Source organism: Bos grunniens, chromosome 11 (genome assembly GCF_055505025.1).
Source record: "Bos grunniens cultivar Pamir isolate PY7600 chromosome 11, Bosgru_T2T1.0, whole genome shotgun sequence".
In the NCBI taxonomy this organism is placed as follows: domain Eukaryota; kingdom Metazoa; phylum Chordata; class Mammalia; order Artiodactyla; family Bovidae; genus Bos; species Bos grunniens.
Genome location: NC_141175.1, coordinates 100,235,627 through 100,262,054, shown reverse-complemented (window position 1 = coordinate 100,262,054; position 26,428 = coordinate 100,235,627). Strand labels below are relative to the sequence as shown.

Here is a 26,428-nt window from a genome sequence, read left to right as displayed (position 1 = left end):
AAATGCATTCCAGTATACAGTAGGTGTAGACACATAGGTTTTGATTCCACTCATACGAGGTACCTAGAATAGGCGACTAATGCATAGAGTCAGAAAGTATATTAATAGATTGTGTGGCTGGGGACTTAGTGTTTATTAGGGACAGAGTTTAAATTTAGGATGGTGGAAAATTGGGAAATGGATGATGGTGAGAGTTGCAGAACAATGTGAATGTACTTAGTACCACTGACTGCTACTGCTAAGTCACTTCAGTCATGTCCCACTCTGTGTGACCCCATAGACAGCAGCCACCGGTCGCCCCCGTCCCTGGGATTCTCCAGGCAAGACCACTGGAGTGGGTTGCCATTTACTGAACTGTACAGTTAAACCTGGTCAAAATAGTATGTTTTATATTATGCGACTTTACCACAATAAAACAATTTAAAAAAAAGAATCTGTGTGTAAACTGTTTTTCATTTGTTTCTTTAGAATTAATTTCATTAATTTTAATGAATAATTTAAACAAATTAACATCTGAACTCATGGTAAGGACTGGCTGGTATTACTAGCTGGAAAATTTATGTAGATGACTTTGTAAAGGCTACCTTGATTTCTTTTTCTTTTTTTTAAGATGCTTAAAATTTTTTTAAATTTATTTTTATTTTTCCCCAAACTTTTTTTGTATTGGGGTGAAAAAAATGTGGAACTCTTCACAAATTTGCATGTCATCCTTGAGCAGGGGCAGTGCTGATCTTCTCTGTATCATTCCAATTTTAGTATATGTGCTGCCAAAGCAAGCACAACTGTTTCTCACTTCTAATTTAAGTCTACTTTCCTTTTTCTCATTTTCTTTTCGTCTAGGTCTTGTATAACATCTTAATTGCCTTCACGAAGATGCACAAATTTGAAGACATAGAACCTGTGGACATTTTGGCTGGATGTGCCCGCTTCGTCATCGTTGGGTGCGGGGGGGCATTTTTTGGCGTCATCTTTGGATTCATTTCTGCGTTTATCACCCGCTTCACCCAGAACATCTCTGCGATCGAACCCCTCATCGTCTTCATGTTCAGCTACCTGTCCTACCTAGTGGCCGAGACACTCTACCTCTCTGGCATCCTGGCGTGAGTACAAACGGAGGACCCACTCCCATCCCATAAGGAGAGTTTAGGACCACATCTTGTGGACCAGAATTGGGAAAGGCCCGACTTCTAAAGCTAGTCCTCAAAAGCGATGCAGGAGGATTCAGGTTTCTTGAACTTCTGTCAAATCCAGTTCAGGTCCTTTGCCAAACAAATGTTCTCCCCAGCACCTGCGCTTGCTCTGTCCTGGTGATTTGCCTGAAGAGAGCTTGCTGAGCAAGTTTATAATGCTCAGAAAAGCTGGTGCGGAGATGAGCTGGGAGAGGTTCAAGGTTAAGGTCTCACTTCGGTTGTTACCTTTTTTCCTTGAAAAATGCATTATTTTAAAGGGAAGCATTGGAGAAGGCAATGGCACCCCACTCCAGTACTCTTGCCTGGAAAATCCCATGGATGGAGGAGCCTGGAAGGCTGCAGTCCATGGGGTCGCTGAGGGTCGTACACGACTGAGCGACTTCACTTTCACTTTTCACTTTCATGCATTGGAGAAGGAAATGGCAACCCACTCCAGTGTTCTTGCCTGGAGAATCCCAGGGACGGGGGAGCCTGGTGGGCTGCCGTCTATGGGGTGGCACAGAGTTGGACATGACTGAAGTGACTTAGCATAGCACAAAAGGAAACATGCCAGGAACTACTGTCATTCCTGGACTCTGCTTTCTGCTCTTTCACTTAAGTCATGTCATTGCTCCAGGACTGGTCAGTGTGGAGTAAAACTCAAGAGATAGGATAAGACTAGAAATTCAGATTTTTTTTTCTAATGAAAATGTTTTTGAAATGTTTATCCTTGTTTAGATCTTGGAATCAGGCTTCTCAACTTGATTTATTATATTTGATCATGTTGCCTTTTTAAAAATGACATTATCCTCATACCCAGATCCTTGGGCACACTTTTATTGTATAGAAGTATTTATTTTGATTACATACAGTAGTGTAAAGTCTAGGCAGCTTCCCTAGTGGCTGAGACGGTAAAGAACCTGCTTGCAATGCAAAAGACCGGGTTCATTCTCTGGGTTGGGAAGATCCCCCAGAGAAGGGAGTGTCTACCCACTCTAGTTATTCTTGCCTGGAGAATCCCATGGACAGGGGAGCCTGGCGGGCTACAGTCCACGGGATCGCATAGAGATGGACACAACTGAGCAACTGACACTTTTCCTTTCGCTTTCACAAAGTCTAGGCACTCATCAGTCTTTCTCTTTAAAAGTGAATGTGGCTGGACCTAGAGTCTGTTGTACAGAGTGAAGTAAGACAGAAAGAGGAAGACGAATATCTTATACTAACGCATATGTGTGGAATCTAGGAAATGGTACTGATGAGTCTGTCTGCAGGGCAGTAATAGAGCTGCAGACAGAGAGAACAGATGTGTGTACACACACGGGGAAGGAGAGGGTGGGAAGAATTGGGAGAGTAGCATTGACGTATGTACATGGCCTGCGTAAACATAGCAGGAAGCTGCCATTGCACAAGCAGCTCAGCCTAGTGCTCTGTGGCGACCTGGGGGGCGGGGATGGGTAGGGGGTGGTGGGAGGAAAGACCAAGAGGCAGGGGATATCTGTACACTTAGGGATGGTTCACACTGTTGTACAGCAGAAACCAACACAACGTTGTAAAGCAGTTATATTCTAAGTATAAATAACTAAATACCATCAGCGAAAGGAAATTTCTAGTTCTCATCAGGAAGTCCCAAGTCTAAAATTAAGTAACGATTCTGCCAATTTATTCAAATTAATGTATTTGGCTCATATAACCTCTCTTGCATTTTTGAAACCCACCTGATTTATTTGATACAATATACTAAAAGTATACATATATTTTGAAGAATAAAACCTACTATGTACTGAAAAAAATTGAGCAAACTACTAAGGCAAAGCAAATCCTTTCTTTCCTTTCCAAACTTGCTAAGTGGCTCTAGAATGAAGCATTTTAAGTGAAAATGTTCTCATTAAATTTTTGTAGGGAACATTATCGTATGAGGGGTCTTGCTGAATTATTCTTTCTGGGCAACTGCACTGGCTTTGTTTTGGTTTAAGGCAAGTGAAGCTGGGGGTAAGAGATAGGGCTGACATAGCTTTTGATGGGAGCAAGATAGAAACAGTCCTGCTTCTGGCTCCTGCATGAAGTATGTACCATTTTGTTTTCTGGAAACCATGCAACTCCCACCTTCCCCCATCACAGTCAATTTGTGCAGACCCCTTGGGTAGTGAGAAGAAGAAGAAAGAAAATGAACATTTGCAGTTGGAGATGTTCTGTCTGGATAAAAACAGGATTTGTGTCTCTGTGCCATCACGGGCTTCCCAGGTAGCTCAGTGGTAAAGAATCCACCCACCAATGCAGGAGACGCAGGGTTGGGAAGATCCCCTGGAGGAGGAAATGGCAAACCACTCCAGTACTCTTGCCTGGGAAAAGCCCATGCACAAAGGAGCCTGAGGGGTTACAATCTATGGGGTCACAAAGACATCAGACACAACTGAGTGACTGAGCACCCACACACACCATCACCAAAAGAGGATTCTCCAGTGAGGGGCAAGGTCCTGTGGCTTCTCTCTGTTCCTGCTGCAGAATCACAGCCTGTGCGGTGACCATGAAAAAGTATGTGGAAGAAAACGTGTCCCAGACCTCATACACGACTATCAAATACTTCATGAAGATGCTGAGCAGCGTCAGCGAGACCCTGATCTTCATCTTCATGGGCGTGTCCACCATTGGAAAGAACCACGAGTGGAACTGGGCTTTTATCTGCTTCACCCTGGTCTTCTGCCAGATCTGGAGGGCCATCAGTAAGACATGGCAAGCCCCACGGAGTCCTACCTGCTTCTCTTTTTATTTTTCTTATTCCTTCCTGCAAGGTTAAAGCATAAGCAATGAGATGATGCCAACTGGTTTAACTGGTTGGGGGTGGGGGTAGAGGGGTTGGGTACCTTATGGTGACCAGGAATGTTCTCTGGTTCGTTCCTCAATCAGTTCAAAATAATTACTAGCTGATAAGTGTTTGCACTAAAACAAAGCTGGAGCCAGAGCACTTTTATTTTTTTAATTGAGGAGAGAAATTTCACAAAGACACATTTAAATATAACTCAGTACATTTACCTTTTGCTCATCACATCTTTGCCAATTTGTACCTTCTTGCACCTTAAATTAGATATAGATTATAAACTGCAGGCTCTCTTTTACACTTTTGTTACAGGAAAAGTGAAATCTCACAAATTGTAGTCTATAGAAGGCAAATCCTGCTAGAAAACAACTTCCTAAATATTATAGATGGTTTTAGTCAAGGATTGAGTATGATGTATAGAAAACAAAGGAAGTGGATCCTTTCTTTTTAAAAAAAAAAATGCTTTGTAAAGGCAACTCTGCAATGTAACTCATTGTCTATAGTTCAGTCCCTAAGTCCTGTCCAAATCCCTGTGATCCCGGGGACTGCTGCATGCTGGGCTCCCCTGTCCGACCATCCCTATCAAATATGCATCATTTAAAAACACGAGATGTCTTGTCAAAGGCCTTTTAATTTAACTTGTATATTTGTTTCTGGAATTAGTAAGAACACTCATTACTGAACTATAAGATTTCCTTTGATTAGAAGCAGTTATATTTTAAAATGGTTTTGACCAATATTTGATGCATTTTTACATGACTTTGATAGGTAATTTCAAGCCAATTACTCAGAGAGAAATTAGGAGAAATGGCTGATAACTCATCTTGAATATATCCATTCTAAATTCAGAATGGTTTTTAGGATGTAGGAAAGAATAACAAGAATGCAGAAATATTAAAAACATTCATAAAAGTAACTCTGAATATGTGTGCCTTGGGTCTTCAGAGGAGATGAGAATTAAGAATACTCTGATATAAATTTATAATCTCACATCAAGCCTTATCACTAATTAGCTATTTGACCTTGGGAAGACAGTTACCTGTGCTTCCCAGGTGGTGCAGCGGTTAAGAATCCGCCTGCCAATGCTGGAGATGTGAGTTCAATCCCTGGGTTGGGAAGATCCCCTGGAGAAGGAAATGGCAACCCACTCCAGTATGCTTGCCTGGAGAATCCCATAGACGGAGGAGCCTGGTGGGCTACAATCCATCACAAAGAGTTGGAGGCGACTGAGCACACATACAGAAGGTTAACTCCTGGAAAGCTTCTTCCCCAACCACAAAACAGTGTATGTGGACAAATTTCTTAGGTCCTTTTAAGTTCTAATACTGCAGGGACCTACAGAGTCAAGTTAATGTCAAGAGGAGCATCAGATTCAGAGCCTCAGCCCAGCCAACAGGAATAGAAACCATCTAGGAGATTAATGTTGCAGAGACCTCATCATGGTTGACCCTTGGTGACCATCCAGCCCAGCTCCTGTATTTTCCATCCAAGGGAAATGATGGAACAGTTCCCAAGAAAATGACTTGGCCACATCAGGGTGAGGGACAGAGCCAGGTGTCAGAGTCCAGCTCTCTGGCTACTACCTGACTCATCGTAGCTAAGAATAGTTCTCACTCACGAAGGGTTATAACATAGAAGGTCATGTTTTCTGTTATTTATAAATATTGAGTTTATTGAACTTTACCTCCATCTTCTGATATAAATACTGTCAGCATCTCCATAAAGCAGGTGAGGACACTGAGTATCTGACAAGATTAAGACACTTGTCCAAGGTCGCATGACTAGCCTGTGGAGGAGCCGGGACAAACAAAGCAAAATGAAAAACATTAAATTGCATTGTCTCCTGCATTTTCAATGTCCCTACTATCAAAGGATGCTAGGAAAGAATAACAAGAAGGTGGGAATATTTAAATTATTCATAAAATTAACTCTGAATATGCGTGCCTATTGGATCTTCAGGGGAGAAAAGAATTAAGAATACTCTGATATAAATTTATAATGTCACATCAAGTCTTGTCACTATCACTAACTAGTCATTTGACCTTGGTGATGGTGATGGTGGTTCAGTAGCTAGGGCATGTCCGACTCTGTAACCCCGTGAATTGTAGCACACCAGGCTCCTCTGTCCTCCACCATCTCCCAGAGTTTGCTCAAATTCTGGTCTCTTGAGTTGGTGATATTATTTGATCTTGAGCGGACAGTCAACTACTCAAAAACTTCTACCCCAAGCACACAATGGTGGGTGTGGACCAATTCATTAGGTCCCTTTCAGTTCTAATACTACGCGATCTATAGGGCAGTAGAGTTAGTGTCAAGGATGCTTGCTGAGATGTCTGTGTCATTAGAAGTCACATGAGGATACCGAGTGCTTTATTATTCTCTGATTAGTCAGAGCTTAAGTGAAGGGACTGCTCTCACCAGGAAATCCTGCATTGGTTGTAACTCAGCCGTGTGGGCCACTGGGAGATGGAGAAAGATGTGATAGACAAGACCTGTTTCCAATAAGCTCTTCCACCCTCCATTTCCACTTACTGACAGTAAGAAGCCCCTTGGTGACCCCTTGCCAACTTCCCTTCTTGTTTGCATAGAGTTTCAAGAAGAACCAAATCACCCACACAAGCTCTGCTCACCTGCAGAGAACCCCCCAGGCACTGCGAGGGCCCCTCTCACCTTCAAAGTCACACACCTCCTCTGCTGACTCAGTGAGAGTAGGAGTTGATAGAAAGGCTTGTACCCTCCAAGTAATACCATTGCTTTTCTTAATTTTGAAAGGCAGAGCAAAGTTTACGAAAATGGATTAGAAAATAGATGCCATTTCTTATAGCAAAAGAATCAAGATGTATTCCTCTAAACACACAGACGTGCTCAGTCACTGAGTCTTGTCCCACTTTATGTGACCCCATGGACCGTAGCCCACCTGGCTCCTCTGTCCATGGTATTGTCCATTATTGTAAGAATAATACCATGGGCTGCCATGTCCTTCTCCTCGATCTTCCCAAGCCAGGGATCGACCCCTCGTCTCCTGCATTGCAGGCTGATTCTTTACCACTGAGCCACCTGGGAAATCCCAAATACACACACATATGGAAACACACACATTTGTGAGCATCCCTGTCGGGAACAAGACTTCTGACTTGAAGCACTGCTGTGCCACAACTAGCCGAGAAGTGAAAAGCTTTGTAAGCTGATCTGTTGGGCGCGGACAGCTGTGGGTGTGATGGAATTCAGTTGCCTTGCTTGGGGGCGCATGGCATGACCTGTATTTACTAGCGCTGCTGTGTCTCTGCTCATTCATGACCCTCTCCTCTAATACATATTCTCCCCCTTCTAGGCGTGTTTGTTCTCTTCTATGTCAGTAACCAGTTTCGGACTTTCCCCTTCTCCATCAAGGACCAGTGCGTAATTTTCTACAGTGGTGTCCGAGGAGCTGGAAGTTTTTCCCTTGCGTTTTTGCTTCCTCTGTCTCTTTTTCCTAGGAAGAAATTGTTTGTTACTGCTACCCTAGTCGTTATATATTTTACTGTATTTATTCAGGTTGGTAGATTTCTTTCCTATTGAAATAAGTCTATTCCTCTCAGGATTATGTGTTAAATTAATAAAATACCAAGACAAGGATACGATATGCGTTCAATACTGAAACTAAATTCCCAAATATGTCTAGATCATGTTTTGGGTCATCCCGGAAACTCTAAATTTTGATGACTTTTGAATAATAAAATCAAAATGTTCTTAGGTACAGGTAAATGATAGCACTTCTAATGTGTATTACTGAAAATAAGATTCCAGTTAGTACTAGTTTTTATTTTAACTGGAATTAGTGCTTAGCAAACTAATGGGAGTTTATTTTAAAGAATGAAACTATGTCCTTGGTTTAAAATAGAATATCTGTTTTTATTGCAGAATTTAAAAACATTAAATAAGAACTAAAGTAAACACTGGAGCATTTATTCAGGAGAAACTAGTATAAAACAAAGCTATAAAAATGGGGAGTCCCCTTAGTTTTGCTAATAGATTCGTGGTCTCTACAGTGACAATCTTTGCTACAACAAAACCTTTATTTTGTTGTTTACAACATAGGGAATCACAGTTGGCCCTCTGGTCAGGTATCTGGATGTTAGAAAGACCAATAAAAAAGAATCCATCAACGAAGAACTCCATACTCGTGTAAGTTATCTCTTGGTCATGATTAGTAAGTTAGTAAGATGTGCCTTCTTGGTCACCTATGGGAGTTGGTTTAGAGGTGTGGATATGTCACTAGACGTGGTCTCTTTCCTCTCCAGCCCCACCAGCAGTGTTGCTGAAGGAAATTATCACAAACTCAGTTGCTTTCACCTTACAGTTATTATCTTATAGTTCTGGAGGTCAGAAGTTCACAGTGAGTCTCACTGGGATGAAATCAAGATCTTGCAGGGCTGACTTTCTTTCTGAAGGTTCTAGGAAAGGATCTGTTTTTTTCTAGATTTTTTTTTTTTTCCATATAGGCCATTATGGGCTTTCCTTGTGGCACCGATGGTAAAGAATCTGCCTGCCATGCAGGACACCCAGGTTTGATCTCTGGGCTGGGAAGATCCCCTGGAGAAGGGCATGGCAACCCACTCCAGTATTCTCGCCTGGAGAATCCCATGGACAGAGGAGCCTGGCATGCTTCAGTCCATGGGGTTGCAAAGTGTCGGACATAACTGAGCGACTAAACAGCAACAAGTGGCTCTGGGGAATAGAAATGGGAACTAATGCACGGACGATGCACTGTGAGAAGCTTCGGTTCCTAATGAAGAGCATCGGGACAGTGGTTTCTCGTACGGCACAGTCACAGGTGAAGTACAGACAGTAACCGGGGGACACTCGGCACAGGCGCTGTCCTGGAGATTCAGGCTTCCAGCCACAGGCTTCGAGACCATTGACCCACATAATGTGTAGTTTTCCTTCATGTCTGAGAGTCCTTAACCCTGATGCTGGAAAAACTGATGAAGTCAAAGTCAGCGCAGAATTTCATGGCCAAAGTCACCCATGAAAATAAGATCATTTTAATTCCAGGAAATCCAAACCGAAAAATTTTCCAAACCCATTTGGAAGTATTTAACAGCTGGGGATAAGGAGTGAGCGTTTTAAAAGAAGTATTCCTCTAAACACAGTGGAATACAGCCCGAGTGCTTTGGGCTTCCCTGGTGGTTCGGTGGTAAACAATCTGCCTGCCAGTGGGGGAGACACAGATTCCATCCCTGGTCCTGGAAGACCCCACCGGCCTCAGAGGAGCCTGTGCACTGCAAGTACTGAGCCTGTGCTCTAGACCTGGGAGCCGCAGCTACTAAAGCCTGCATGCCCTAGGGGCCGTGCTCTGCAACAAGAGAAACACCGCAATGAGAACACACGCTGCTACTAGAAAGAGGGGCCCCCAGCTGCCTCAGCCAGAGAAAAGACCAAGTGCCAGCAAAAACCCAGCACAGCCAACAGTAAATAATAAATACATGGAACTTAAAAAAAAACTGTGCTTTAACCTGACTGAAGATTTTTGTCTCTGTCTTTATCCCCTCTATTCATTACATTAAGAAATTAGATAGTATACCTAAAATAATAGAACCTGGATATTTCACCCCTTTTGTATTTATCTCTTTTTATCACAAAAGATATAATTATTGGTAGAAAGTGCATAATTGTTTCAGAATTAATTGAGTATTTTCATCTACTTTCTCCCCACAATTTAGAAGCCATGATAAACTTCACTAATTAGATTATTTGTAAATTAATAAATTATAAAGAGATTGTGTTTTTCCCTAAATTCTTATAAACAATTTGGATAAAGCGAATGGAGTATAACTGGCGTGGATGGTGAAATGTAAATACTGAGACAAAAAGATCAGATAAAAACATATAATTCTGTCGTTATAATTTTGTTGCTCAGTCATGTCTGGCTCCTTTTGCAACCCCGTGGACTGTAGCCCACCAGGCTCCTCTGCCTATGGGAATTCCCAGGCAAGAATACTGGAGTAGGCTGCCATTTCCTTCTCCAGGAGGTATTATAATAGAATATCCATAAAACTATATTTTTAGAAACTGTATAAAAAGGCACTGGCATTTTCTTTTCTTTTTGCAATGAAATTAGAGCGATGATTGGTTATTAGGCTTTATATCCATGTCATTTCAGTAATGAGAATCTTCCTTGATCATTCTAGAAAGATAGTATTCATAGCAAAGCAAGTACCTTGTTTTCCTTGGAAGTCATATGCTTTATTGAAGAACTTATCTACAGAGCCTTTGAATTATGAAACTTGGTGGCATTACTGGGAAAGGCATTGTAAGCTTCGGTTCTATCAACAGAGTGATAGAAAAGAAGATATGAGCTAGGAAACCAAAGCCTCCTTTGTTTTTCACCGCGTGTTAACTTTCCTTGTGTGTCTTGTAGGGTTAATGCTTCACTAGCAATCATTTTTCTGTGTTTGTTGTCAGCTGATGGACCACCTGAAAGCTGGAGTTGAAGATGTGTGTGGGCAGTGGAGCCACTACCAAGTGAGAGACAAGTAAGAGACAGCTTTCAGCCCCGAGGAGGGGTAGACGTGACGTGGGGAACCGCGGAAGCTTCCCCTGGAAGCTGAGCATGAAATTCGAGAGAAGCCCGAGGAAGGGGGCCAGGAAGACAAAGGGCCTGGGAGTCACGGCATATAGGAAGCAGGAAGAAGTCCTGGGAAGTGGACTCCCAGGGGGTGGAGGCGGTGAACTTGGATCTGAGTGCTTTAGAGAGAATTAGTACAACCTGCTTCCCAGGTGGCTCAGCGGTAAAGAATCCACCTGCCAATGCAGGAGATGTGGGTTCGATCCCTGGCTCAGGAAGATCCCCCTGGAGAAGGAAGTGTCAACCCACTCCAGTATCCTTGCCTGGAATATCCCATGGACAGAGGAGCCTGGCGGGCTACAGTCCATGGAGTACAAAGAGTTGGACAAGACTGAGTGACTGAGCATGCATGGGCATGTTATAACAGAGGCAAATGCATAAACTATATAATAATGTGGGAGTGCGTTTGGAAAATAAGTGAGGCAGAGAATGCAGAGAAGAATGCAAGCCTGCCAAGCGTCAGCAATAGCAGTGTATTTCCAAGCAGTGTATCTCCCTTGCAAAGGCAAGGGAGAGCATGTCCCGGTTTGGATATGGTCAGAAAGATGAGACAAGGTGAAAGATAGGAAAGACAAGGATGCACTTTTACAGTGCAGAGTCCAGCATCTCTGTACAGCCATTGATACTATAAAGTTCAATTTGATCTTTAAGACTCATATCAAAAGGCTATTTATTAAGTAGGAGCATAGCCATACTTGGACTTCGGAAAGCAAACTACACAGTGGTGTGGAAGCTGGATTAGAAAGAGAAAAATTAAATAGGGAGACACATCGCATTGACAGATATACACTACCATGTGTGAAACAGCCAGCGGGAAGCTGCTGTGCAGAACAGAGAGCTTGGCTGGTGCTCTGTGATGACCTAGAGGGTGGGATGTGGGGGTGGGAGGGAGGCTCGAGAGGGAGGTGATATATTTTACTATATGAATGGTGAGTATATTAACCCGATATTTTAAAGCAATTATACTCCAATAAAAAGAAAGAGGGGAATTATCTGTCACACCAGTTATCTCTCACATGATCTCCTTAACTGTCCTGTGTTCTTATGCTCATTTTAAAGATGAGCAAACCAACTCTGAGAAGTCAATTAACCTGCCATACAGTGGAACCTGGATGTGCATTTAGGTCTGTTGTTTTCAATGAGCCACAAAGTTTCAAGACTAGTGAAAGTCAAGAATTAGAAGAAGGGATATTGAAATACTTCTAGGGGAGACATGCTTGCTATGACATCAGAAAAGGAAGATGAAGCAAGGGAAAAATGAGAATGACCATCTGATCTTCAGATAGTGAGCAGAGGGAGGTAACAATGTCATGGTTAAGTTTATAGACTGTAGAAGAATGTTCAGAGTTAATAGCAGATTCTGCTTAAGTGTCCCATACTCACTTAACCCCTTTTGGAACTGACTTTCAAGTTCAGGAGGAAATCGTGACTGTGATAGAGATTGTGAATTGTCAGTATTTGGTACCCAAAGATGTGGATGTGGCTGAGATGACTGGGATCCTGGGAAGAGGGGAAGCTCCCTGAGGACAGGAGTTGGAGAAGCTTTCCTTTTTTTCCTTTCTCCTTTCCTCTGAGGCAGGAAAGGGAGAGGAAGAACAGAGGAGCCTGGGAAGAAGTCATGAGAAAGGCTAGAAGGGAAGTAGGACATGCTGGGTTTGTAGGAAGTGGCCACCAAGTCGTCCATCAGGAGGAGCCAGTGGCTAACAGCACAAGGGCAATGGCGACCACTGGTCTTGACCAGGACAAGGTCAAAGTGAGCCCAGGTTGAGAAACTCAGACAAGTTCTGATAGTTGAGTGACCAATGGTGATAGACTGAGGAATAAACAGAAACCACTGCTTCTCATGAAGAAGGCTGAGGGATGACCCTGTTGGAGCCAGAGTGAGCCTGGTATGAACCAAACACAGATCACAGAGCCCATGAGTCAGAGCCTGCTCAATCCAGAGGAGCTTTGGCTGATTAAGAGTCCATTCACCCCACAGACCAGGAGACCAGGTGACATTCCAGCAACCCAGGAAATAAAGCAGCAGATACATTACTCTTTGAATGGAAGATGGCTGGAGGTATTGAAAATTCCTCCTCCAAACAAATGGCTGACACTGAAGGCCCCACATTCTCTGAGTGGCTGAGTCTAATGGGTCAGCCCGAGCTTTGAGACAATGGTCAGCGGCCATCAGCATCTGGCTTATTCAGATGCTCCATCATTCAGGGTATATGTGGGCTCTCCCACCAGCCTCCACCTAATTGGCAGGATTCAAAATGATCTGCAGCATAATGAATGAAACTACTGTAACTACCAGGCTATTTAAACGTATGGGTTCTGGCTGAATAGGCCAGCATCGCTGTAAGTGCAGCTGCCACTGTTACAGTTACCAGGATGGGCCAACTAAAGCCCCGATCAACCCCTCCTTTCTTCTCCCACAACTGGAACTGAACTGGTCTCTCCTGCTTCCCATCTAATGCCTACTTTTTGCCCTGATTATAGCTTGTCCCTTCCTTTAGTTAGGTTGATTTTCAATGTATTCAGGCCATCTGGCCGTTCTTTCTTTATTTAAAAAAAAGTGTATGAATTCTATGATTAAAAAAAAAAAAGTGTTCAGAGTCTATGAATTCCAGGCACTGTCCTGGCGTTTTTGAGAATAATACAGTTAAGTGGGAGTTTGTTTCAAGAAAAGTGTATATACTTACATAACATGACAGACACTGAAGATTTCCAAAATACTGGTTTTCATTTTCAGGTTTAAGAAATTTGATCATAAATACTTACGGAAAATCCTCATCCGAAAGAATCTGCCAAAATCAAGCCTTGTTTCCTTGTACAAGAAGCTGGAAATGAAACAAGCAGTTGAGATGGTGGAGTCGGGGGTTCTAAGTTCTACAGCCTTTTCCACCCCCCGTCGGTAAGTGACATTGCCCTTGATCTGGACTTTCAGTGTCAGAGTTACAGAGAGCAGTAGCTCATTGTTCTATTTAAAGGTGATCCTAGGAGTGAAGAGGCAGAGATACAACAAAGCAAAAATGAGATGAATAACATCTACATCTTGGCTCCTTGTAGCTTGGTCCATGCTCCATCGATTTCACCTAAAGTACTTTCTAGCAAAAAAGGAGAGTTTTTTGACATCTTTCTTTGGGAGGGAGGGGCGAGTTAGTTTATAGAATATTTTTAGCACATTTTAGAAGTCTTTCTCTTCCTGGTCAGACATGTCTACCCTTTAAGCCCTGCTGATGTGCCTCTGCTAGTCTTACATTGTCTTCTCCCATGAGTTGTCTCTTCCTGTCTTCTATGAAAGACCAGGTCTGCATCCTAGGATGCTAACTGGGATTGTGGGATGAGGGGGTAGGAGCAAGAGCTGTGGTGATTGGTGGGATATTTAAAGAGAAGGCTGTGTTTGTAATTGTGTCTCAGGCAAAGATCTGTGGGAAGTTGGGAGATGGCTTGAGTCTATGTGAGACCAGCTGTGAGCAGGAGCATGGAGGGGCCAGGGGACCTTAGGGAGTTGGTAAAGAGGCAGTGTAGGGAGAGGTAAGTCTGGTACATACTGCATCATTATAAGAGGATCCCCTTTGAAACCTGGTGCTTCAGCCAGAGCACCTGGAAGGCGGTAGTCCCAAGAGCTGGTAGAAATTTTAGGCCTCTGATGGAGGCTTCCCAGGTGCTGTGGTGGTAAAGAGTCTGCCTGCTGATGCAGGAGATATGGGTTCAATCCCTAGGTCAGGAAGATACCCTGGAGAATGGAATGGTGACTCACTCCAGTATTCTTGCCTGGGAAATCCCTTGGACAAAGGAGCCTGGTAGGCTACAGTCCAGGAGGTGGAAAAAAGTGGGGCATGACTGAGCACGTTGACATTGATCTGAATTTATAAGAACCCCTTCAGTGTCATAAGAATTATCCCACCCCCTACCAAGGATGCCCAGTTTTCCTCCAAGAAACAATGCACAAATTGGGGAAAGTAGTCACGATGTATATTTAGCATAAGTGACTCCAGCCTCTCCACCCTGGCATCTTTAGAAGATCAGGAATATCCACCTTCTCCTAACCTCCTCATGTTTGAAAAGCAAACAGACAAGAGATAAGAATCAACTTGTCCTCAATGCCTGTGTGTTATTTCTCACCCTTACTTGCTAATGAATCAGAAAAACCATCACCTTTCTTAAGTGGGAAAAATCCCAGTCTGGGGAAAAGATCTAAAGGAGCATCCCTGAGGGCGTCTCGGTATAAACAGAAAGCTTTCTGCCTTATTTCTTGGTGAGACTGCTTTTGTGGTTGGTTGGTTTGTTGGTGGGTTTTACATAGCTTTAAGGAAACTTCCGATCCTAAAATGAGAAGATGATGACAAATATTAATTGGCAGTGACGTGATGAGCCATATGAGAGCCTGAGACAGGAAGAAAAGTGGGAGATATTGATCTTGCCTTTGTTTAAAATGTTGCTATTTCATTCATCACTGATAATTTTGCATTTACTTTTATTTTCTACAGCATTGCGCTCAAATCCTACATCACTTAATTCCTGAACTTTTGGGCATCCCCTTACCCGAGGTTTCCCTGGCAGCTCAGACAGTAAAGCATCTGCCTGCAATGCAGGAGACCTGAGTTTGATCCCTGGATCGGGAGGATCCCTTGGAGAAGGGAATGGCTGGCTACCCACTCCAGTATTCTTGCCTGGAGAATCCCCATGGGCAGAGGAGTCTGATGGGCTATAGTCCAAGGGGTGTCAAAGAGTTGGACACAGCTAAGCGACTAACACTTTCACTTTTTTTCACTTTTAATGCTCAACAGGAGAGGTGCAGGCAGTTTAGATCACGAGGAACATCCTCAAACATCTACTCACTAGTGATGTGAGGACTTGTCTGGGATAGGGGTGCTTATCTCAAATGAGACCAATCTGTTGTGTGCTAAAACATATTTTGGATCTCTGTATTATTTTGTATTGCTCATAAGCAGGTGACCTCAAGGCAAATTTTAATCCAGTTTCATTTGAAGGCTGTGTTTGGATTGAGTCAGTTATTTTTCTGACATTCAAGATTAGTAAGAGAGCCTTATAGCTTAGAGATACCCCCTCCTGTAGCCCAAACTAGTTAGTTAACCAAGATGGGAGAGGTTTTTTAAAATCGATATTTACTACAAGTCTAGTATTTAAATTGCCTTCATTTGATCTCATCAGAAATCTGTAGGACATCAAGCAAAGAGGAATTCCTCTCCTAAGATCAAAGCAGCTAATTTCTTAAAAAACAAACCTTCATACAATAATAGGAAAAAGAAGTGTGTACTCAGCTCGCTTTTTGTGATTCTCTATGAGAGCATAACAACAAGACGCACACATATTTTTTTTCTTTAGAAGTTGAAGCAATTGTTCTCCAAGAGGTTAAGATTTCTAAACTCGGTGACCTTCAGGAGAACACTACCCCCAGAAGTTGTGTATGGCACGCTGTAGACGATGCTGATTCTAGGGAATTCCGTTACTTTTACATGCATTATTTTATTTGAGTCTCAAAACAACTCTATTGCATAGATAAGTATGTATTTGGATTATGATTCTAAATATGAGGCACCTTGCTTTACCCATGAGCAGTAAGCTCTTCAGAAACATCAGTGGGTGGAGGCTCAAGCTGATTAAAAAATATGTGGTTGCTATTAAAGCGCTAGTGGTAAAGAATCTGCTTACGAGTGCAGGAGACATAAGAGATTCCGGTTCGATCCCTGGGTCAGGAAGATCCCCTGGAGGAGGGCATGGCAACCCACTGTAGTATTCTTGCCTGGAGAATCCCATGGACAGAGGAGCCTGGCAGGCTCAGACACTGCTGAAACAACTCAGCACACAAAGAGATATTAAAATATTTATAATAAACACATAGGCATAAACACTACAGCTATATGACTTCCAAATATTGTCTTTAAAAACTCCCAAATACTTATAAGGTCATTTATTAAAAAAAAAAAAGCACATATTGGTTGATTATAATTTAAGAATTTTTCAATTGATCACATATTGCCAGGTGTAGGTTTATAGTCGTACATGCTGACACCAAAGGCTCTAGAATGAAGATTCTCACACTGTGTTCACTTCTGTGATGGAATATCGTCTTGTGGGGAGCCGGGGCCATGATGAGTCCTCACTCATCCTCAGTGATGGCCACTTTGGTGACCTTTCTGAAAAGACACGAGGCAGCCACACACAGAGAAGAGCTGCTGGTACCACTGTTTACTCAGTGGGCACGTCCTTTGGTCAACATACATTTTCCTGGATTTCATGTATAAAGCTACTAAAGGAGCATGGATTCTTCCAGATAAATCCAGATATGTTCGATCTTTTGGGACTTCAGATTATGGCATGAATATAACATCTACTAGATTTCATACCTACATTGCTGTGTTTAGAATTGAGACCTCTTTTTAAAAATAAATTTATGTATTTATTGTTATTTTTGACCACTCTGGGTCTTCCTTGCTGTGCGTGGGCTTGTTTCTAGCTGTGGAGATCAGGGACCACTCTCCAGTGGTGATGCTTCTCATCGCACCGGCTTCTCTTGCTGTGGAGCCCCGGCTCGAGTGCATGCAGGCTTCAGTACTTCTGATGCACAGACTTAGTTGCTGCATGGCATGTGAGATCTTCCAGGCCTAGGGATCAAACCCATGTCCCCTGCATTAGCAGGCAGATTCTTAACCACTGAACCACCAGGGAAGTCCTGAAAATTCTTTTTACATTATTAGAGCCTCTGATTTTTTTAAAAAAGATTAAGAGAAATCTGAACCTTTCATTCAAACACATTTACATCCCAGTTTTCCCAGTTTGATCTTAGTGGCCATGAAATTACCAGTGACCTTTTCTTTAAGGTGATCAAGACTTCCTTTCTGTCTTCTTCCAGTGCCAAGCGTCTTTTAGTTTATAATTTTACTTTTTTGACTTAGAGATTACTAACATTCAGTTCTTCTGTGGTTTTTATCTTTTCTGTGGTCATGATATGATCATTTCAGGGGTGATTTTGCTAATGAAGTAGCAGGTAGGAAAATGTATGCATCACCGTGCTTGGGTCAGTAATTCTTCCTTATAATTTTCTAGCTACAGCTTCTCAGTGTGGATTAATAAGAGGCAGTGCCTCTGGGATCCCTGCATTATATACCCAACCAGCAACCTAAATGGGCTTTAACTCAATCTGATCCTTCCCAAAATGGTTAATTATAAACTGGGGAGAATGCCAAATTAGATCTCCTGTCTCAGGTTTAACTTTATCATTTCCTTTACCCATGGTTTTTCCCTCTTTGGTCAGTTTATTATGAACACAGGAAGTGGAACTCTTTGATTAGCTGTAGTTTCTGTTTAGCAATAGATTCCTTCTACCATAATAAAGGAATGTGTGCAGATGTGGATTGTGGGAACACGTGGGTGTATCTACATCAGAGTGAATTTTGTTTGAAGGACATTTAGGTTGAAATAGCCTGATAATATTGTTTAAATCACTGAGGGTGGTAACGGAACACCAATACTGTTGATATTTTCAGCTCTGAGATATAGAAACTGATTTCACTGATTTAATAGAAAGGTATTAGTCCGTTGGCAGATTGCATTGCTAAGTAAATGCTGGCGTCCTGTGGTTTTTCAGGATTCAAATGGTTGAAATCCTTTTACCGGTCGTACATTATTTACAAAATGTCTTTGCTATTTATTGGCAATGACGCTACTGTTTGAGGGGGGAAAGGACTTAAAAAGTGGCCTGTATTGAAAGCATTAACTACTCATCTTTACGATCAATTATCCTAAGACCTTTAGAAGCATGTAATAAAGAATCCACCTGCCCATGCGAGGGATGCAGGTTTGATCACTGAGTTGGGAAGATCCCCTGGAGAAGGAAATGACAACCCACTCCAATATTCTTGCCTGGGAAATCCCATGGACAGAGGAGCCTGGCGGGCTGCAGTCCATGAGGCCTCAGAGAGTTGGACACAACTGAGCATGCACGCATACGTGGAGAATAGTAAATCAGCACACGTGTGCATTTCAAAAAACTGCAGCTAGAAAAGAAAAAAAATCACAACTCCTTAAGGGTTTATACCAAGACATCAAGGGAGGTGACAGTATTAAAAGATAGATTTAATTTTCCTTAGTTCTCTCCTTTTTTGTTCATATGTTCTACAGTGAGCATATATGATTCATACAGTAAGTTTTTAGGAATTACAACCTCTAGACTCAAGTGATTGAAATTGAATATGTATGTCACATGAGAATTCTGCACATAGCGATGTCATGACTGAGAACCTCCGAGGACAATTGTGCATTGTTGGCTAACCTGGCCCTGACTTAGCTTTTGAGCCCTTTTAGGAGGGGGTGGGGGGTGGAGGTGCTCATGGTCAAGGAGGCCAGAAGTCAACTGCTTCTAGAATCTCGGAGGGTCCAGTGTCTCCAAGCTGGGCTGGTTTTCCTGGTGGAGGTGGAGATAGTTTAACTCTCTTTGTAAAATATGATTTTAGTTTCTTCCCATTATTCTTTAACCCGAGATAAAATCCCTAAAGAGAGAATTCCAGGATAAATGTACTCAAAGTTTTAATACTGGATAGGTTGTTGTTGTTTAGTTGTTAAGTCATGTCCAACTCTTTGCAACCTGGGGCCTGTCAGGCTCCTTTGTTCACAGAATTACCAGGTAAGAATACTGGAGTGGGTTGCCATTCCCTTCTCTAGGGGATCTTCCCTACCCAGGGTTCGAACCTGTGTCTTCTGCATTGGCAGGCAGAGTCTTTACCACTGAGCTACCTGGGAAGCATAAATTAGTGCTGTTCCAAATGTGGTGACTACACGGTGTTATCTGTGAGCCTTCAAGGAATAAGCTAATTTGTGTTGACTCTAACAGTGAATTATTTGATTTACATTTTGTGGTATCCTTTCTAAGAATGTATTTTCTAATCATTGATTTTTATTTTTTTATAAACATATCTGTTCATAATAGATATGGAGGAAAAAATAACTGGTTTGTCACCAGTTTTTAAAAATGCATTAGGCAATGGAGGGACAACTACAAAATTCGCAGACTTGATTAAACTTCTGAAATGTTCAGGGAGAGACAAAGAGGAGGAAACACTAATTATTCATAATGTTCTGTTTCTATGCTGCATGGTGGATGTGTGCATGCTTTATTATTATATTATTCTTTACACCTTACATATAGTAGAAATTTTTTATGGGCAAAAATATTTTGTAAGATTTTAAAATAGGAAATTTATATTGTTAATGTAAATACGTGGTTTGATATGCTGGTAGTAATTTTTCCTAATGTACATTGAAATAAAAAGCCTATTAAAATTTTAAAAATTATATGTGTATATATATATATATGAGTTAGAATAATTCTCACATAAAAGTTATAGACAAAGAAACTATATGTTCAAAATGCAAGTCAAGGCACATGTGCCAATATTTTCTACAAATTTCCTAAAACAATAAGAAAGCTTATGGAAAAACAGGGGTTCTGGGTATTGGAACTCCTAAAAGTAAATTGATGGTTTTGTACTTGTCTTGCCAAGATGAAAGAATAATGCTTGGCTTCCCTCCAATGATGTTTCCAGGGCCCAGAGGACACAAGAAACCAAAAGACTTTCCCCTGAAGACGTGGCGTCCATGAGGGACATCCTGACACACAACATGTATCAAGTTCGACAAAGGGTGTGTATATAAGACTTGTCCCTTATTGGAACCAGTCCTCCCGATATCAGTTCTTGTTCGGGTTACTCTCTCCCAAGCAGCCTTCCTGCTGAGCAATTTCTCTCTGCTTTGTTTGGAAAACAGAAAGTTAATTTGTTATGTTTCTGCAGCAAAATTGGCCCCCCGAGGTAGAAAGACAAATGCAGATCCAGTTGCTGGCCGTGGGGGTCAGGCTGCCCCAACCCTGCAGACCTGGCTTTCCAGAATCAGCAGGGCTCCCTCCCCCTTCAGAGACAGACCGATGATGGAGCTTGTCCACCAGGGAAGAAATATGGCCCCAGGATGCCAGTGGTGATGGAGCTGTCTCAGCATAATTGGTTGTAATAGAGCTTAGAAAACTGGGATGGTTTAGATTAAAATATCAAAACCACAGTGCTGAAAGCCTGAGGAAAAAAAAGAGAGACATATCAGGGACTTCCCCAGCAGTCCAATGGTTAAGACACCAAGTTTCTAAGGCATGGGTTCTATCTCTGGTCTGGGAACTAAGATCTCACATGCCACTTGGCCAATATACATTTATTTATCTATCTATCTATCTATCTATTTCCACCCCCGCCCCCACACACACACAAAAGAGACCTATCAAGCGTACTATTTATCAGTTTTGGAAAAGGTATAGAGGCTATTCAGGTGAGTTCTTCTGAAATTTTGATTTAATCAAATGACATGTATACCAATGTCCTCTAATTAGGAGCTCTTTAAGGTTGAGGATTCAGTGGAACATCCCAATTATTGAGTAGGGTTATAAGTGAGTTTACTGCTAGGGCCTTGGTTTTTGCGACTATGTCATGGGATCCCCCAAAATCATTTAGTCACAGTTTCTCATTTTCAAGTAGAAGATGCTGAGGTTAGAAGAGTTGTTTTGTTTTTTTCTGTCTTCATCATGTCTGACTCTTTGTGACCCCATGGACTCTAGCCTACCAGGCTCCTCTGTCCATGGGATTTTCCAGGCAAGAATACTGGAGTGGGTTGCCATTTTCCTCTCCAGGGGGTCTTCCCAACCCAGGGCTCAAACCCAAGTCTTCTGCATTGGCTGGTGGGTTCTTTACCACTGAGCCACCCTGGAAGCCCTTGGAGAGTTATCTAACTTGTTTAAGGTCACAAAACAAATTTGAGTTAAGAACCCAGGTCTTCGAACTGCCTAGCCATGGCTCTTTCCATGACTTCAGAATTACATGATCTGGGGTAGGTGAATGTGTTCTGGCTGCTGTTTTGAGAAGGTCAGTGATCAAGGGGAATGTGTCAGCAAAAGGCCCTGCACCTGCTGGAGGAACGCGGGTCAGCAGCAGATAGCACGCGTCAAGTAAACCCAGCAGCTTTCAAATCTTTCCAAGTGAAACCATTTCCACAAGACTATCACTTTCTGCCTTAGATAAGTAGGTAAGAATTTCCTGGTTGAAAGAACACCAGCCTGCTTAGGGAGGGTCACAGCCCCAAGGGTGCCTGGTACTGAGACTTTCCCCATGGAGGTGGAGAGTGAGGTTAGAGAAAGTCCTCAGTTGGTAAAGAATTTGCCTGCAATGCAGGAGACCCCAGTTTGATTCCTAGGTCAGGAAGATCTGCTGGAGAAGTGAAAGGCTACCCACTCTAGTGTTCTTGGGCTTCTCTTGTGGCTCAGCTGGTAAAGAATCTGCCTGCAATGGAGGAGACCTGGGTTTGATCCCTGGGTTGGGAAGATACCATGGAGAAGGGAAAGGCTACCCATTCCAGTATTCTGGCCTAAAGAATTCCACAGACTGTGTAGTCTATGGGGCCACAAAGAGCCAGGCACAACTGAGTGACTTTCACTCACTCACTCAGAAATAAGAGAGATATTGGAACTCCAACCCACCATAAAATGAGGCTAACTGTCCATTGTCTCTTTTCTTATCAGGTTCCTAGATAGTCATCTTTCTTCTTCTTTTATCAGGGCCTATTCAGTCGCCCTCCAGGTTTCTCCCTTCTAAGCTTTGTAGGCTCTCCCTTCCTTGCTGAGATGAGCAGATAGGTGATAGTGAGTCCTGTGGGGAGAACATACATGGTAAGTCCAGGGGCTCTACCGGAGACGACTTTTGCTTCCACTTATGTTTCATGAGAGAACGAGACTCACCTGTCCTGCCCTTTCTGTCTTTCCTTTCTCATCCCATCTTTTTTTTTCTTTAATTTCATAATATATTTTATTTAACCCACTTTATGAGCTAATGGTAAAAGAACCTGCCTGCCAATCCAGGAGACATAAGAGACATGGGTTCTATCCCTGAGTTGGAAAGACGCCCTGGAGGAGGGCATGGCAACCTACTCTAGTACTTTTGCCTGGAGAGTCACATGAACAGAGGAACCCGGAAGGCTACAGTCCATGGGGTCACAGAGAGTCAGACATGACTAAAGTGACTTAGCACGCACGCATGGACACACATCAAAAATATTTCAACATGTCATAAATATAAAAATTACCAATAAGATATTTTATACTCTTTTTAAAAAATTAATGTCTTCAGAATCAGTATGTAGCTAATACAGTACATTGCAGTTGGAATTAGCCACATTTTCCCCCTTAAAGTCTCCTTTATTTTTCTCTTATTTTTAAAAAATTTTTGTTTTTTATTTGTGTCATTGATTAATGATGTGTTAGTTTTAGGTGTACAGCATGGTGATTCAGTTACACATCTATATGTGTCCATTCTTTTTCAGATTCTTTTCCCATTTAGCTTTTTACAGAATACTGAGCAGAGTTCCAAGAGCTATACAGGAGGTCCTGGTTGGTTATCATGCTGTCTTGACATAGGTCACGTGACTCCTCCCTCCACCACAGTTCTCTTGTTCTCTTGAAGGAAAATTCAAGGTTGCAGTTCAGGACAACTGTCTGTCTACCTCGTTGCTAGTGGAAGACCATTAGCAACACTGACTGTTCTACAGTGCTGAGGATGGTCACAAAGGTGGCGTCTACAGTTGGGCATCTGTACCTCTGGGAGGACCACTCTGAGGGTCACAGGATGACAGCACAGCGGGGGCCACTGCCCCTGCGAGCCAGGGGCATGGGCTTCAACTGCAGCTCCGTCCTGGTGGGCTGGCCCGGATCTCAGACCTTTCCTCCAGAGCCGCAGATTGCATCTCTGTAATTGAGGCAGAGGCTCAGAGGGCATGGGTGTCACCTTCTCCTTCTACTAATCATTTTTTTAAAATATGTATTTGGGTGCACCAGATCTTAGTTGTGGCACACGGGATCTTCCATCTTCATCACTTCCATCTTGCAGGATCTTTAGTTGCAGCCAGTGGACTCTTAGTTACCTCATGTGATATCTGGTTGCCTGACCAGGGATAGAACCTGGGTCCCCTGCATTGGCAACCTGGAGTCTTAGCTTCTGCACCACCAGGGAGTCCCTCTACTAGTTTTTGTGCATGACTTTCCCGTGGTCTCCAGAGCTGGAAGCCGTGCAGAGATGTCAGTACATGTTCGATGCCCCCTCTTTCTGCAGACCTTGTCCTACAACAAATACAACCTCCAACCCCAGACAAGCGAGAAGCAGGCGAAGGAGATTCTGATCCGCCGTCGGAACACCTTCAGGGAGAGCGTGAAGAAAGGGCACAGCCTGCCCTGGGGGAAGCCGGTAAGGGGCAGACACCAACTCACCCCGAGCTGGGCCAGTCCCCGACCAGGGCCTCCTTGGGTGACTCCCATCACTGTTTAAACAAACAACCACTCCCTTGGTGCCAGAGTAAGACAAAGCGAAGGGGGTACAGGACAGCAGACACCCCCTTCTCTCAGCCCAGGGCTTTTGGGGCCCAAGCTCCAACCCACACTAATGTGAGGCTAACTGTCCATTGTCTGTTGTTAATCAGGTTCCTAGGGGGCCTTTGGGGCCCGAACTGTCCCCGGGGTTGTTGTTCAGTCAGTCAGCTGTGTCCAACTTTTTGCAACCCGATGAACTGTAGCCCACCAAGCTCCTCTGTCCATGGATTTCCTGGGGAAGAATACTGGAGTGGGTTGCCATTTCCTTCTCCAGGGGATCTTCCTGATCTAGAGATCAAACCCAGGCCTCCTGCATTGACAGGTGGATTATTTACCACTGAGCCACCTGGAAGTCCATGGGGTATGGGGCAGCAAACCGCACCTGCTCAGGATGAGCCAGTGACTGGAACATACTCCCTGGACTGTGAGGCTAGACGAGCTCCCATGGTGGCCAGAGACTGGACTCCAGGGGCCCCTCCATGGATGGGGGACCCAAGGATCAGGAAGCTTGCTTCTCTACCAGGAAGACACAGGGAGGAATTTGTTCTTGCCAAGATTCTTGGACCTTATCTTCATGGCACCAGCTGTGCATCTTAACTGCTCCTTTTGAGGCCACATCTTGGGCTTCCTAGGTGGTTCATCAGTAAAGAATTTGCCTGCAATGCAAGAGACACAGGAGATGCGGGTTCGATCTCTGGATCAAGAAGACCCCCTGGAGAAGGGCATGGCAACCCACTTCAGTATTCTTGCCTGGAGAATGCCACGGACAGAGGAGCCTGGCGGGCTACAGTCCATGGAGTCGCAAAGAGCTGGACACAACTGAGCACACACCAGGCAATCTTAAAAGGAGACGCTGGATGGACGTTGAATTTGGAGTAGCTCCTAATCTCTACCCTGATCCCAGTGGGGCCACGGGAGGAACTCGGAGAGGTTTATCATGGTCTGTTTCATCAGGAGAGGGAAGGGAAAAATACTGAAGGTGGAAGCATTGTTTTCCTTAAACTAAAGTAACTGAAAGGCAGTGATGCAAACAGGATGCTCCATTAAGACTCTGTATCCTCCTTGTTTGCCATGTGATGCCCTCAGTTACAGGGGCTGACTCTTCTTTTTATTTCTCCTTGTTGCCTGCAGGCTGGTACCAAGAACATCCGCTACCTCTCCTTCCCCTATAGCAAGCCTCTGCCAGCAGGCAGAGACATGAAGGTGGCTGAATTCACAGGTAACTTGCATCCACGGCTGCTTCTCTTTATTTTCAGGCTTGTAGGCCAAAAGGCAAAACCAAGAATATTACATCAGTATACACATGACAAGCAAGAGAGAACACAATTGTTGTTATCGTTCAGTTGCTGAGTCATGACTCTTTGCGACCCCATGGACTGCAGCACTCCAGGCTTCCCTGTCTTCACTATCTCCAGGAGTTTGCTCAAACTCATGTCCATTGAATCAGTGCTGCTATCTAACCATCTCATCCTCTGTCTTCCCCTTCTCCTCCTGTCCGCAATCTTTCCCAGCATCAGGGTCTTTTCCAATGAGTTGGCTCTTTGCATCAGGTGGCCAAAGTATTGAAGCTTCAGCTTCAGCGTTAGTCTTTCCAATGAATACTCAGAGTTGATTTCCTTTAGGTTTGACTGGCTTATCTCCTTTCAGTCTAAGGGACTTTCAAGAATTTTCTCCAGTACCACAGTTCAAAAGCATCAATTCTCCAGCACTCAGACTTCTTTATGGTCCAACTCTCATATCCATACATGACTACAGGAACAACCATAGCTTTTATTAATTGAATTAATAACTTTAGTGATAAACAGTGAAATTTGTGTAATTTTTACTTATTGAGAAATATTCTTAAAATTTTTTTCAGCCATTTAGAAATGTAATGATCAGTCTTAGCTCAAGAGCTGTACCAAAAGATACAGCAGGGTGATATACCTGGGGATCATCAATTGCCAACCCTTGACTTAGAGAAACATAAAATGGGCAGTTTTTTAAAGTTATAGGATTCATCTGTGGTTTATAAATTAGAAGAATTCTCCAAAGTTGGCTATATTTTACTAAAATACTTTCACCAAATTTACTTATTGGATATTTCCCATTTAATATCTAATGCATGCTCAGTCGTGTCCAACTCTTTGTGACCCTATGGGGCACCAGGCTCCTCTGTCCGTGGGATTCTCCAGGGAAGAATACTGGAGTGGGTTGCCATGACCTCCTCCAGGGGATCTTCCGAACCCAGGGATCAAACCAGTGTCTCATGCATCTCTTGCATTGAAGGTGGATTCTTTACCACTGAGCCACCAAGGAAGCCCTTAATATCTAATACTTAAATAGAATTTTAGAATTATTGAAATTGCCTATTGTGCTCATAAAAGCTGTTATTTTTAAATGTATATAAATTGATTTTCTATTAGCATAAAGTGACATATGATATGCCACGTTCTCTG

The 26,428-nt window shown here is 43.0% G+C and overlaps 1 protein-coding gene and 1 non-coding gene across 9 annotated transcripts in view; one reads left to right on the top strand and one right to left on the bottom strand.

Moving 5' to 3' along the window:
- SLC9A4 (solute carrier family 9 member A4) overlaps positions 1-26,428 on the top strand; it is a 55,336-nt gene that overhangs the window by 25,656 nt on the left and 3,252 nt on the right. For 4 of the 8 annotated variants that reach the window (XM_086327904.1, XM_086327908.1, XM_086327905.1 and 1 more), the window contains 9 exons: positions 841-1,100; positions 3,672-3,889; positions 7,316-7,518; positions 8,062-8,148; positions 10,429-10,499; positions 13,329-13,490; positions 20,146-20,242; positions 23,737-23,868; positions 25,122-25,209. In XM_086327904.1, coding sequence (XP_086184030.1) covers positions 841-1,100; positions 3,672-3,889; positions 7,316-7,518; positions 8,062-8,148; positions 10,429-10,499; positions 13,329-13,490; positions 20,146-20,242; positions 23,737-23,868; positions 25,122-25,209 — 1,318 coding nt within the window. Of the gene's footprint in view, positions 1-840; positions 1,101-3,671; positions 3,890-7,315; positions 7,519-8,061; positions 8,149-10,428; positions 10,500-13,328; positions 13,491-20,145; positions 20,243-23,736; positions 23,869-25,121; positions 25,210-26,428 lie in introns of those variants that run through there. The other 4 variants (XR_015137359.1, XR_015137360.1, XM_086327906.1 and 1 more) reach the window with 4 other exon arrangements.
- LOC147363673 (U6 spliceosomal RNA) lies at positions 674-780 on the bottom strand. Its single transcript, XR_015137528.1, has one exon. It is a non-coding gene; the product is annotated as a U6 spliceosomal RNA (small nuclear RNA).